Genomic DNA, 13,977 nt, shown 5'->3' on the forward strand with positions numbered 1-13,977 from the left:
CGGCTTTGGTGAGAGGAGAAGCATTGACATAAGCTTAACCTCCCAACCTCGGACCATACTTATCCTCACACATTCTATTAAATTAGAATGGCCCTCCCTACCTCGAGATCGAGCTTGGGATGTTCTTAGTCCAGCCACCTGAGCATCCCAGTGGTTAGAATGTTCGCACAATTATGAAATGGACATGCTTGCATAACTGGCGCCTCTAACATCAACTGATCATTAGATGGCAACCATGCCTTCAACTACCTTGGCCAAGGTTTTCAAATGGATTCATTGATCCAATCACCACCGCTCGACTTGACAACGGGTTTCATTACAAGGATGAGCATGAGCTATTAAGTATATTTCATTTAAGTTATTCATGTCTGATTTCTCTTTTGCTTTCTTGCAAGTTTATTCCACCTCGTCACCATTCATGGCTACACAACCGATGATTCCCGGGTGTTTTGGAAGTTTATGAGCATTCTGCCCTTTATCATTGTTTATATCTTTTATCATAATTTGTGGCAAAATAAAACATGTTCTTAAGTTCAGTACCATTCATCCAGGTTCTTATTACACTTAGAAACTCTTCTTCAAGAGATACTATTCAACTCTCTTCATGATGATTCTAGAAGTTATGAATGTAAGAAGAAAATTCATTATAAAAGACAGGGATTATTTAGCAAATTAAATAATGTGAACATAGATAATGAAAAGAAGTTCCTATGCCTAGCCGACTGCTGTCAAAATTGTATTTAAAACATTGGAATAGTGATTCATGACCTGATAAGAACTCGGTATTGTTTGAAGAACTTGTAGAATGGATCAGTTTTCCTCCAGTTACTTGAGATGTCACTTTCAATGCATAAAATCTTTGTTTCTCAGCCATAATACTTGCACGGCAAGGAATAGAAATCCTACTACTTGAATAAGCTTATCAATCAATTTGCAAGGTATCGGCAGAAGCAAACAATGGTAGAAATGTAAAGGTTAGGTGTTATGGAGATGAGGAGAATTTTGAAAAATGTAGCAGCAAAAAGAAGATTGGGTATATGGAATGTGGTCTCCGTCTCTCCCTCACGGCTTCCATATATGGAGAGCGATCAGGACTTCTTGGCTTCCACCGGTTTTAAGATTATTTGTCATTTCAAATTTGCCAAGTGTTAAATCAATTGAAAAAGAAAGGGAGAAAAAATAATTTAAAAAAAATAAAAGGTTGGAAGAAAAAGTTGAGAAAATTATAATTCGGTTTATTTTTATAATACATATATACATACGTTCATGTGAATATATCAATGGGGTGACATCATTTTATTAAGTTATTATACTATAATGGTGTCATTTCATTTTTATATTTATATGTATGTATATATATATATACATATATGATGAAAAATCAATTAAAATCCCTTGAGGTACATTTTATATTTTAATAAGATTATTTTATGTTTTATTAGATTATTTTCTTAATAGCTCATGCGGGTCCCACAAATGTATCCCGTGTTCAAGTCATCAGGTCCTTACCAAGAAGTTTAAGGTCATACTTGCCAATCGTGATGACTAAACTAAGCGAGCATACCATTCCAATGATCCCATTTAGCAATGCTTCCCCCCCTTCTTCTCCTGCAATCACTCATGAAACACTTCTGCCATGATAACAATTCATAATAATTCCATATAAACATTTAAAAGACTTCAAATTATTAATCATAATTTCAAAATCTAACAACTGCTAACATCAAATATCAGTTAATGATTAACGACCATCTACATTAACAGTTAATACAACATATATAAATAACTATCTATTTCACATGACCATAAAAGAATAATCCATTAAATCCAACGGTTATGAACAAGTTTTAAAATTAGGTCAAATTTTGGGATGTAACATCCCTTTTAATCATTAAACCATTTTTGCCATTTCTCCATGTCTGCTTGATCCACACTAAGCAATTTTTTCACATTTCCACTCAATTTCCTCTTTTCCCCATCTTTGATGCACTTTAGAAGGTGTTATGAAGTTTTCTATGCCTTGTCATTTTTCTGCCATTTTTACCTTTTCTCAACCAACGCTTGGACAGTTTTCACACTTTCCCTCACAAAAAATTGTTTTTCTCACATAAGACAAATCATCAATGTAATTCAAGGGTCGGGAGAAAATACCGACTGCAAAAGACTTTGCTTATTCAGGAAAAACAGGGGATCCTCATTTACAATGAACTGATGAGCACCGAAAGTATTGATGTTGGAAAAATATCAGGCTTGAAGCTAGCATATAATTACACATGAGATACAAGCATATTCATAAACATAGCAAGGCATGAAGCATTTACATGGATCAATAAGGTAATAGGGCGTGAAGCCTAAATTAATGTATAGAAAGCAGTAAAAACCTGAAAGGCAGAAAGCTATCCACATGAAAACACACAAGGTAATGCTAATAAGGCATGAAACACCTAAGGTATGAAGTAATGCTAATGGAGACCTCCTTTTCTGCCTGTTATTTTGTGGTCTGCTTAAGTTAAATATTAGTGTGGTGACAATTTTGGAGTCTCGGATGAGGATGATGAGGAGCCTCATGAAGATGAAGCAATTTTGGACAATGATTCACAAGAAATGGATAGTTTCTGAATAGTTAATCAAAGTTGGAAGGACAACATCGAGTATCAAGAGATACCTCCTCTCTACAATGAGCTATGATTAGGCTGAAGGGGCTCTAGAACGAAAGAATCTTTTCAGAGAAAGGAAACTGTGAAATCAGTCTTAATGGGAATGGGGAATCGCAAGGTGAATGATAGTTGAAGCCTGAGGCTAAGCCCACTGTTTGGCTTCAAAGGAGTTCGTGTACCAAAAAATATATGGTCGGTTGCCCAATGTTAATATCCATGTTTCTGCTCCTTTGATCTCTCCAATTTTCATACTCAGGTAATCTAGCACTGCCAGATAAGCAGTCAAGTATACGTCATCAATTAAAATAAAAAAATGGAAATCACCTGTGTATATTCAAGTAAATATTCAAGAGGCAAAATTTATTTTTAAGATTTTCAAAACAGACTAGCAAGCTAAACAGCACTAATTATAGCAGTAGATTCCAAGGTTGAACATTAGACAACGAGTCCATTGAGCATATACCTATATGCAATGAGTAAATAAGTCAACAAATTGCACATATGGTGTGCAGTTTTCAGGACTGGAGATTACATAAGATATATGTTAAGGTATGTTCAACTGATCGAGTACTACCTTACACTTCTTGGCAAATTATATAATTCAAAATGCATCGGAAAAGTACTATAAAACGTCTTCTATTCAAAAATAAAATTAGTGGCATGCACGAGTAAAGCAAGAAGCTTACTTCAGCTACTGAAATAAATCAAATAGACAGCCTAACGAATTTATTAAGCAGGGCTTTAAAATAGATGTTATAAATAGACAAACACAAACTTTTTTAAAATGATGCATTTCCTTTGTAAACTTTTATCCTAGACTATTTTCTCTCCAGGGCAGGCAAGAACCTGGGGTTTGCAATGGTACTGTGCATAAGACAAGGCCTTTCTTTGGCAAGAACCTTACTATCTCCAACATGAAGAGCCAAGTAGATGAGAGCACAAATTGAGAGCCTAAAACACTAGAATCCCCAAAATAAACAAGCTCGATCAAGAATGGAGGTGCAGTAGCCTAATTCATTTACATCATTCAATATGCAGACAAGTTTCTTTGCACCCAAATTTTGTTAAAGAAATTGCACACAGAGGGTTCTCTATTATCCAAAACAGAGCATAGCCCCTTCACCCTGGTCTCGTATAATTGCAAAACAAAGAAAATCCTTGGATTCTGTGAAGACAACCAAATTCTGGTGGTGGCAACTCCCGATAATGTTTGCAAGAGTAAATCATCAGGAGATGTAAAAATCTGTGAAGTAGGAGTATACCATCATTGGGGTGAAATATGAGAGCGAAGCGGAGAAGCTAATGACTGTTTGTCACCTTGTGAAATAATTGTATGCGGTGTATTACTGCAATGAATTGTAGGGAACAAAGGCACCATTGACCAATCTTTCTTTCGTAATTTTCATCACTGATATATTTGATTTTGCAAAGATCTTTGGATATGGAATTCTCATTTATTTCTCAATGAGCAGTTTCCAAAAACTACTGATTTTTACATACAGACAGGTTTTGTCCGAAATGCTCACCTATAATAGCCTATCGGCTAAAACTATGCTCTCCATTCATGAAGAAACTGTAACTTTTGAACCCAACACCACTCCATTGAACCCCCAGGTACATTGACAACAAGAACTTCAGTGTTTGAATTTATTATGGAACAAATAGTTAATAACTGAATTTTAAATAAATACACAGCAAACCTCATGGCATGTTACAAGTAGGGACAATAGTGGCCAGGGGAAAAGCTGGTTGTATTGTTAGAGTCACTTATACGTGTCTTTGGCCTTGTTTGAAAAGGCTAAAGGGAAGCAAAGCAATCATAATATTGCACATGCTGCTCATTAACATAAACATATTAATTTTCTTTCTATAATTTTATTCAACTGTAACATGAAATCAACATTCTTATACTTTTCTATTCAGAACAAAACAAGATGATGAAGCATACACCTTATAACAAATCTACAATTCAAGGATGGCAAATCAAACAAATGTTTGAGTATTGCAATACTCCAATATGAATAGCATTTCTGCCTGAACTAGAATATTTGCATATTAGATGAAATTTTATTGTCAGTGTGCAAATATTACTAAGCATATGCGATAATTCATGATGCATATTAAAAATATGTCAGTATATCAGATATGACTTTCAAACTGATTACATTATTTTTGAAATGAAACACTTGCACCAGCTTATCAACTTTAATGTAGCTCTACCATTTAACGATAAACCATCTAAAAATATTTGAATATAATAACAATTGAACTCTTTATAATCTGTGATCGATCACTCGCTCCATGGAAAAAAGCATTGCATTTGGAAACAGTGAATACTTACTCCATTACAATGTAAACAAAATCATCATCTTCAAATGCATTGTGAAATTGAACCACATTTTCATGCCCATTCAGAGCTTGCAGTATCTTCACCTCTCTCTTAACATCTTCAACAGCAATTGGTTGAACCATCTGTAATGTCATGAGGGAAAAATAAGTCATTTTACCTCAACAAGAGACTAAATGTTACTTTTCAGAGATGAACACCTAAGTTTGATACTTGTAAGTTGCAAGAAAACTACAATCAGCCATGGATAATAAACCCACAAATTAGAACCATTATAGAAATGACAATAAGACGCTCTCATCTACTTCTGTGTAGCTTCTCTCAAGGTACTTGGATGGTGGACTCAAGATGTACATCAAACCCTACTTGAACAGTGGTACTTTATTTTGTTTCAGAAGTTTAATTGACTTTTTGTGTCTCAAACTAGAGTTCTATTTTATTTTAGCAAGGAATCCACGACATCAGAATGATCTAATCATAATTTTATTTTACAGTGGATGATAACCTCATATTAATAAGTTTATAAAATCCTTCAAAATGTGCAGTGGATTTCATGTGCATTATGATGTATTTCTTAGACTCGATATGTTAACTTGCAGCCAAATGAAATTGTGATACTTTGCACAACTTTGTACAAGTAACAGCTATTGTAACCTGGAATGCAACTATCTTGAGGCAAGATGTGAGAGCCATGATTTGTTGTGTAGGCCATGCAATACAAACTATAGCTAGCCATTGGATTAACCAAATTATAATTCATTAGAAGATGAGTGATAGAAAACAAGAAAAGAATTTTCTGTTACCTTATAAAAGTATTGCAATGTCAAACAAGATTTCCCAATAGCCTAAATCCTGAGTCTAGTGTTGTGAGCCTCCCGTGAAAGAAAATGAACCACAATTTGATCTCAACTAGAAAAATACTGAGGTAACAGAAAGAAGCTTTGTAGGTATCTAGCCATAACTGTTTTAACCCTCCAAGATCTGGGACTGGTTTGTTGGGGAAATTTAATTTCTGTATAGAAAAAAGGTCCAGCTGCTGAGAATTTGGAAACAAAACTAATGATGGACTGGAAGAGCTGAAGGTTTTTAACTTTTTGGAAATATAAACTACAGGAAAACAATGAAATATGAAGGCTGTGAAACCATATATTTCAACACTTTGTCGTAAAAACCAGAATTCCTGAAATTGATACAAATAAAATGATTAACTTTCTTAGGAGATGGTGGCATCAACTTCACAACACCATGGCTCAGACACCCGATTTTCCATTTCAGGCCACAGTAATATTTTGTTGGGCCCAAAAGGTGAATCTGACTGCATCAAGTGTTTGCAAACAGCTAGGACTCAGAGACCAAAAATTGAAATTCTAATGACTAAGAAGTTGAGGTGCTGTATAATCTACTTCCATTGGAATTTTCAAGTTTCTCAGGGAAAATTTGAAAAAATGGTTACCTTCCCAGTGAAAACCCTGATTTATGATTTAAGTGCCAGCATAATGTGTTGAAGCAAAAAGGCAATTTTCTTACTTTCTAAGTCCATTTCATGAGAGATTTTGAGGGATGATACAAGGTCTATGCAATAAATATGTCTAACCAGAAAACATTTTAAAACATGGAGAGCTAAGTAGGGGAAATAATGTATTTAATTGATTGTCTTATAATCTAGCAGCCCATAAAGAATGATGAACACAAATAAAACATGATGAGCAGCAACATCTGAAGCAAAATACATCACTATATACCTGTTAACAATGCCAACTAAGCATGTATGTAAATAAGTGCAACCATATTGTGTATATAGAGCAGGCAATTCAAAGTGAGATTGGTGCAGTGAAAGGGAATAGAAAATTAGAAATGGATAGGAAATAAATTACTTCCAAATCAGCATTTACACCGTTCAGCTTAGAGAGTAGAAAAATGGGCAGCATTACAAAATGAAAATACACATCATATGTTAATGAATACCTGACCAATGTAGTCAGCAAACAAAGATGAAATATCCCTAACCGGATATTTACAAAATTTCCCCTTTTGAATATATTCAGAATTAAACACATGCAGGTGTATTACGAACACAGTCGAAACCAGTAGGAATTCCCACAAATATTTGACTAGCTTCTTCTTGAATATAACATTCAAACTCAGAAATAGGCAAATGGAATACAATACTATAATAAAACCAGAAGATTCTCCACAAGAATATAACCCATTATTTCACAATAATGTTCAAGATGTCGAGCATATAACCATGTGTTAAAAACCAGTAAGATAAAACCAGCAAACGTTGATAACTCCTTAAAATACGTTATTGCATTATACAACGGCAATAGAATAACCAGAACTACGAATCCAATCCTTAAATACAGATTAACAGTAAGATTGGAATACTAGAATAAGAACTTGTAAGCGCATGTGAAACACTTGAACTAATGTCTCTTGGGACAATGGGTTTGCATCTGCTATCTGCCAACATGAGGGGCTATGTCCTCAAACTAGCTGAACGTTGAAGCTTTCTGAAAACTTTCACAAGAGAGAAAATTGAACTGAATCATAAATCAAGCATTGCTAGCAATGAGCCTCTTTCCCTTTTTAATACACAAACTAAGACTCTTCGACTCCCCTCTGGCTTTCGTCATATTCCCTTATGGCTCTTCAACTTCCTTATGGCATTTCATCTTATTCCTCCTTGACCTTTTGCCCTCTTTATAACATTAAATTGACCATTTAATAATTTGAGTCTTCATCTCATAGTCAATTTTAACATTATATAAAATAAGTCTTCAATATTTCTAATGTCCCAAAAAGGGGACATTACAAATCTCCCCTCCTTAAAATTGCTTGTCCTCAAGCAATCAGTATCAAGATCCCATATGAATCTACAAGTAGCCCTATAGCCCAAACTGAAAACAATTACAGCCATACTGCGAAGCAAGATGAAACTTTGCAATCTATCCCTCAACACTCTCTGAAAAAACTCTGCACCTATAAACTGAACAACTCTGATTATCATTGATACCACTAAATCCACTAAATCCGACCTCAAACTCAGAAGAATTACAACAAGGTCTTCAACAAGCCATAAATACATACCTAAATCCCAAACCGTGTTGTCATAACTAGCCGATATGATAAGATAGAAATGTATCAGTGAACTATGCATAACCCAATAGATGATGACAACCCGACCGAAATAGATGAAGCTAATAAACAAGTCGCTCAAAAACTGAGTGTAACACCCTAGGAGCAACAAATACCAAACTGTCATCTTCAATCTAGAGAATCTTTGAGTACATAGGTACTATGAATAAGAATGAAGCTGAAAGAGCATTCCCTATGATCAACACAACTCTCCTCAAAACTACACCAAAAAAATCCAAAGGCTAATGTAAATAATCCAACCAACTCTTGTATGGTGTGAAATCAGGAACCCAATGTGGATTGATCCTATGATACACAACTGTAGTCAAATCACCACTTCCTTCCTGTGACCCATATTCCTTGCTAGGAATCATTCAAGATTCCATATCCTGAAATTAGAATCACCCCCTTCATGATAATCAAAAGGAGAGTTCTTGTTTACCTCAAACAGGGGATTATCGAAAATCCAATCAGCATCAACTTCAAACACGGGGTTATCGATAAGCTGACAGTGATTTGAAATTCTAATACTTGATCGCTTGGGGCAATTATCCAAAGCATACATCTGCTGAATGCTATCAAGTTCATCGATTACCTCTAGGAAAAATTCCTACCTCTCTTTATCCTCCTGCTCCAAAGAATGATTCGTGATCCTAATCTGATTGTCTACTTCCTGAAGGGAAATCCGAGCATCAATCAAGGCCTCCCGTGTTTCCTTAAGCTCTCTGTTGAGCTCCTTAATCTTATTCCTCTCTTTATTCAGCTGATCAACATGTGTTTCAGCAACCTTAAGAATGTTATCCCCGTCGGAAAGCAAATACAAATATTCTAATTTCATAGTTTCAAGGGCTGTTTTGATCACTTGCAAATCAAAAACAAGCCATTCTTCTTCCACTCCCTTTTGAACCTTCCTGTAGAGATCCTCAATCAACTTGTGAGTGTTGTCATAACGTACCAAAGATGCCACAACCATTTCTTCGTTAACCTTCAGCTGGTTTCTAAATGCATGCATTTCATTATCATGTTAATACACCTCATCGTCGTGTAGTATCATCTTGGATTGTTCCTCTGAATTCCTATCATGAGCGTAGGAAATATATGGTTCATCACACAAAGACCCCAACCTACTATTACCTCGTGTCCAGCTAATCTCATCAACCTACTTGTCAAAGCTAATCTCCCAATCACCAACATAGAAACTTGCACCTTGTGTCACCTCTTCTACGTGATCATCAAAAAGTTGTAAATCAATGGGGGTTGATTGCTCTTCTTTTTCAAGGTGCCCTATTAGATGATTTTGGTCTGCTAGAAATTCATCATACATAATTTTGCACTGGTCTTTTGCAAGGAGATCATGAGCTAATTCAAGGTACTTCATTTTTGCCAAATCGGTCTTATTTTGGAGTTTTGGATGGAACTCTATGAAATCATTAAAGGCTAATTCTTTTTGAATCTTCGGAGGAAGTTTTTTGTATTCATCATACATATCAAGTAACTTTGTTTTGAAATACCATTTCTGGTTTTTGATTTGTTGAATGAGTGATGAAGCATCTTCATTCTTTTCCCAAATATTCTCCAAGTTTAAGGAAGCTACTCTCTTTTCTAGTTTTGCTTCATAGTTTCGCATTTCACTATATCTGATTTTTGATAAAAGATTCACTTGAATGTCTTTAAAATCCCACGGATTTTCTTTCTATGGCTTTTCTTTTCCTTGGTTTATAATGAATTCAAACTTTCTTCATTGACATTTTTGCGAACAATTTGCAAGCAATTTTGGAATGTGCTTGGAGACCAAATACTCTTGAGCAAATACCAATCAAGAAATACAAATAGAAATGCAAGTCTAATATACCGAGAATTCCATTGTGTCGACCTTTCACTTGTTTTGTTGTTAGTCTTTCTTTTTTGATATAAAGAGTAATCAGTTGAATAGCCCTACTCGGCTCATACAATTTGCAAGCTAATTATCGACTTCACTACTCGAACTTGCTAACTGCCAACAAATTTTAGAATTTCCTACAAATATGCCTAGGGATTATTAAATAAGTTATTTTGAAATGTCCCTATTCAGTTCAAGAATCATTCCTCCTTTACCCACATAAGTATTACATAGGTTCAATATCACTAAGATCATTCCTCAAAGTCAACCACTTGAAGACTATCCCTTTAATTCCTTATATGAAACTTACTGGATGTTGCTTCTTGAAAGGTGTGACCAAGCCCTTAATTGATATGTGCTCACTGTCTGTTGTTACTATGTCAAATATAGTCATGAAGAAGCTTTATGTTTACTATTGCAAGAATATTGTTGATACAGGTGTCATAAAATATATTACTTGCTGGATCGGTAAATTTTACAATAGGTACTCTTGCATGAGTTAGAGCCTGCACATTTTGCATATCTTTTGCTTGCACAATCTCTATTAACTTCAAGATAAGTCCAGCCTTGCTAGAAGATACATCATCAATAAAGAAATAAACATCTATGTCACTTTTAGACATGCCAAAAGCATTTGCATGTGATCCAAATAGATGCAGACGAGACCTTGGCCACTGTTTATTTATCAGCTTTTGCAAAGATGAGAATAATTTTCTGTTGGTCTCTTCCTCCCCTATGGTTTCAGATGAAAGCAGTTGAGGAGTAACCAATTCAAGTTTGGGACAATATAGAAATTCTTGGTCCACTCTTTTTGTCAATATTGTTTATGCATGTTCAACTCTTTCGTCAAATAACCCTTGATATATAACTCAGTTAATCAGCCCATGGGTGATTGTAGCACTAATTATTAATTTGAATGCTCCCGAGCCAAATCTAATAACGTAAAGGTGAGTTTGGAATAAATCTTTTGTAACATGTCTGATCATACAGAGATACAAATAAAATGTGGTCCCGAACTGTTTCATTAAAGATCTATGAGACTTGTAGCACATAGGCAATTTCGATTCCGTCTTACTTGCTATGGTAATTGCTCCTCTCTATATACGACGGGTTAAAAAAATGGTATTTAATGTCATTCACCATATTTTCCTTAAGCCATCTATCATTCCCGAAATAGACTCTTTCCTATTGTGGCCTCCAATGGTGTTATTGTGTTTGTTGTGTATGTCGGTCCGTTATTTTCAAAGTCGAAATGATTTTTATTTATGCCAAACCGACTATCGAAGGATTCTTGTCAAACACCGACTCAAACCTCCATCTAGCACTTAAAGTCCATGTGTTCTGATGCTTTGCCATAACCAATTTTCTTTAAACTATGGCCATTACAACCAATCTTTCGACGATATTGTTGTTGGCGGTTACATAGCATAAAAAGTCAAATAATGTTTACTTTTCACAGACACCTCCACACGACTGGAATCTGGTTACAACAAACTCCCGCCAAAACTTGTTAACGCACAAGAACTGATATTCGAACTTCATTGACAACAGCACTAATGGAAAATGTTGTGAAGGGGCGGGCCTTCCTAAAAGAGTGAAGTTGCGCAAAAATGTTGACCGTTATTATTGTCATGAATGAGGAATATTATGCAGTAAATACCTTTAGAATAGACAGGCCTATAAAAACATTCCACCTACGTTTCACGCACTTGCATTTTGTGCAAAGATTTCCCACTTGGAGATGAAAGTCACCATTTAGGCTCCAACAATAGCAAACCAGTCGATGACAAGTTACAGTGGATACTCAATGCCCTTCATACACCACAAAGAACAAATTCCATCGTTACTCTGTCTCTGACTCGTTAATATCTCAGAAACGATGCTATCTTGCAACTTCTTCCCTTGAGAATCAATATTGCTCCAAATTACACCTCAAAGGAAATTCGAACTCTTGTTATAACAGCACAAAACCTGTTCGCACAGCCGAAAAGCTTCTTTAGGCAATGAAACGTCCTCTATAATCTTCAATTACCAACCTCCGCACAACAATCCCTGAGCATCACGCATGATGAGAGCGATCAAAGATATTGATTCCATGGCCTTACATTATTTGTCACACAAACATTATTCAATACAATGATAATCTTTGCCCAAATGAATTTATATTTTAATTCTTGTCAAAAGTATCTATTGCGGCACATTTGAAGTCATTTGTTACAATATCGCCCACGGCTGTTAAATAACCCTGTAACTCTTGCATTCGTATTCTCCTCTTATCGTTTCACAAAAACCACGTCACTTCAATTTTTAATGTCTCCAATCTGACAAATTACTCGGCAAGGTCCCACAAAGTAGGCACTCTTCTAACTTTTGTTGGTCACGAATAATGCCTTTCTTATTTCTGCCCAGTCTTATGACTATAGTCGGCACATACACTCTTCTAAGCTACAATATTCTGCACGATACCTCTCAGAACTACATGGTAAAGCTTCCAACGATATCAATTCTTTCCCAAGGCAATATAGTCACTATAGTACTTTTCAAAACTCCATCAAAATAAAAGTCAATATATGTGTTGCTTCTCCTTGAGTGCAATATTTACAATAATATATTGCAGATAGTTAAAACCCTAATTGCTGAACCAAAATAGTCTACGAATATTTCATTTATGCAGATTCAACCCTTCAGGATGCAAGATATAAGGCTCTAATACCACTGAAATATCCCTAACCGGATATTTACTAAATTTCCCCTTTTGAATATATTCAGTATTAAACACATGCAGGCGTATTACAAACACAATCAAAACCAATAGGAATTCCCACAGATATTTGACTAGCTTCTTCTTGAATATAACATTCAAACTCAAATATAGGCAAATGGAATACAATACTATAATAAAACCAGAAGATTCTCCACAAGAATATATCTTGTTATTTCACAATAATATTCAAGATGTCGAGCATATAACCATGTGTTACAAACCAATAAGATAAAACCAGAAAACTTTTATAAGTCCTTCAAATACGTTATTGCATTATACAACAGCAATACAATAACCAGCACTACGAATCTAATCCTTAAATATAGATTAACAGTCAGATTGGAATACTAGAATAAGAACCTAAAAGTGCATGTGAAACACCTGAACTAATGGCTCCCGAGACAATGGGTTTGCATCCACTGTCTGCCAACACGAGGGGCTACATCCCCAAACTAGCTGAAAGCTGAAGCTTTCTGAAAACTCTCGCAAGAGAGAAAACTGAATTGAATCATAAATCAAGCATTCCCAGCAATGAGTCTCTTTCCCTTTTTGATACACAAACTAAGACTCTTCGACTCCCCTCTGGCTTTCGTCAAATTCCCTTCTGGTTCTTCAACTTCCTTATAGCATTTCGTCTTGTTCCTCCTTGACCTTTTACCCTCTTTATACATTAAATTGACCTTTTAATAATTTGAGTCTTCGTCTCATAGTCAATTTTAACATTATATAAAATAAGTCTTCAATATTTCTAATGTCCCAAAAAGGGGCCATTACAAAATAAATAGAATATACAGCAGATTTCTGGATTGAGGCACCAATATCAGGTTGGTTAAGTGATATCAGGCATCCTTAATGATTCAAATTTCAGAATGTTAAATTGTGATGTTAAATTGTGATGTTTCTTTTATGTTCAGTTTAAGCTGTTTCTATTTTTGTCTTTTGTTTACATTTGTTTCTTTTCGAAATATCCTATTGTTGCCTATAGATTGTAAACTCTACTTTCATTATTAAATATACAATTACCATTACACAGTATCAGAGTGATGGGTTTCATGTAATTTGGAATTTTTTTAAACAAAAACTTGTAGCCTCTTCTAATCTAGAATCATTTTCTTAAAAAAATTGTTTTTTATGAAAAAACTATGGAGTTTTTTTGTTGAAATTGCTGAAGCATTTTTGTGGAAGATTTTGT

At 35.0% G+C, this 13,977-nt stretch overlaps 1 protein-coding gene across 1 annotated transcript in view; it reads right to left on the reverse strand.

Annotated features, from left to right (window-relative positions):
* The window catches only part of LOC149552355 (calcium-dependent protein kinase 28-like), a 171,586-nt gene that overhangs the window by 141,156 nt on the left and 16,453 nt on the right, over positions 1-13,977 (reverse strand). Inside the window, exon 2 of the mRNA XM_089787900.1 lies at positions 4,999-5,129. Coding sequence (XP_089644026.1) covers positions 4,999-5,129 — 131 coding nt within the window. The remainder of the gene's footprint in view (positions 1-4,998; positions 5,130-13,977) is intronic.

Source organism: Cupressus sempervirens, chromosome 6 (assembly GCF_028749045.1).
Source record: "Cupressus sempervirens isolate cs-2001-9-10 chromosome 6, ASM2874904v1, whole genome shotgun sequence".
Classification (NCBI taxonomy): domain Eukaryota; kingdom Viridiplantae; phylum Streptophyta; class Pinopsida; order Cupressales; family Cupressaceae; genus Cupressus; species Cupressus sempervirens.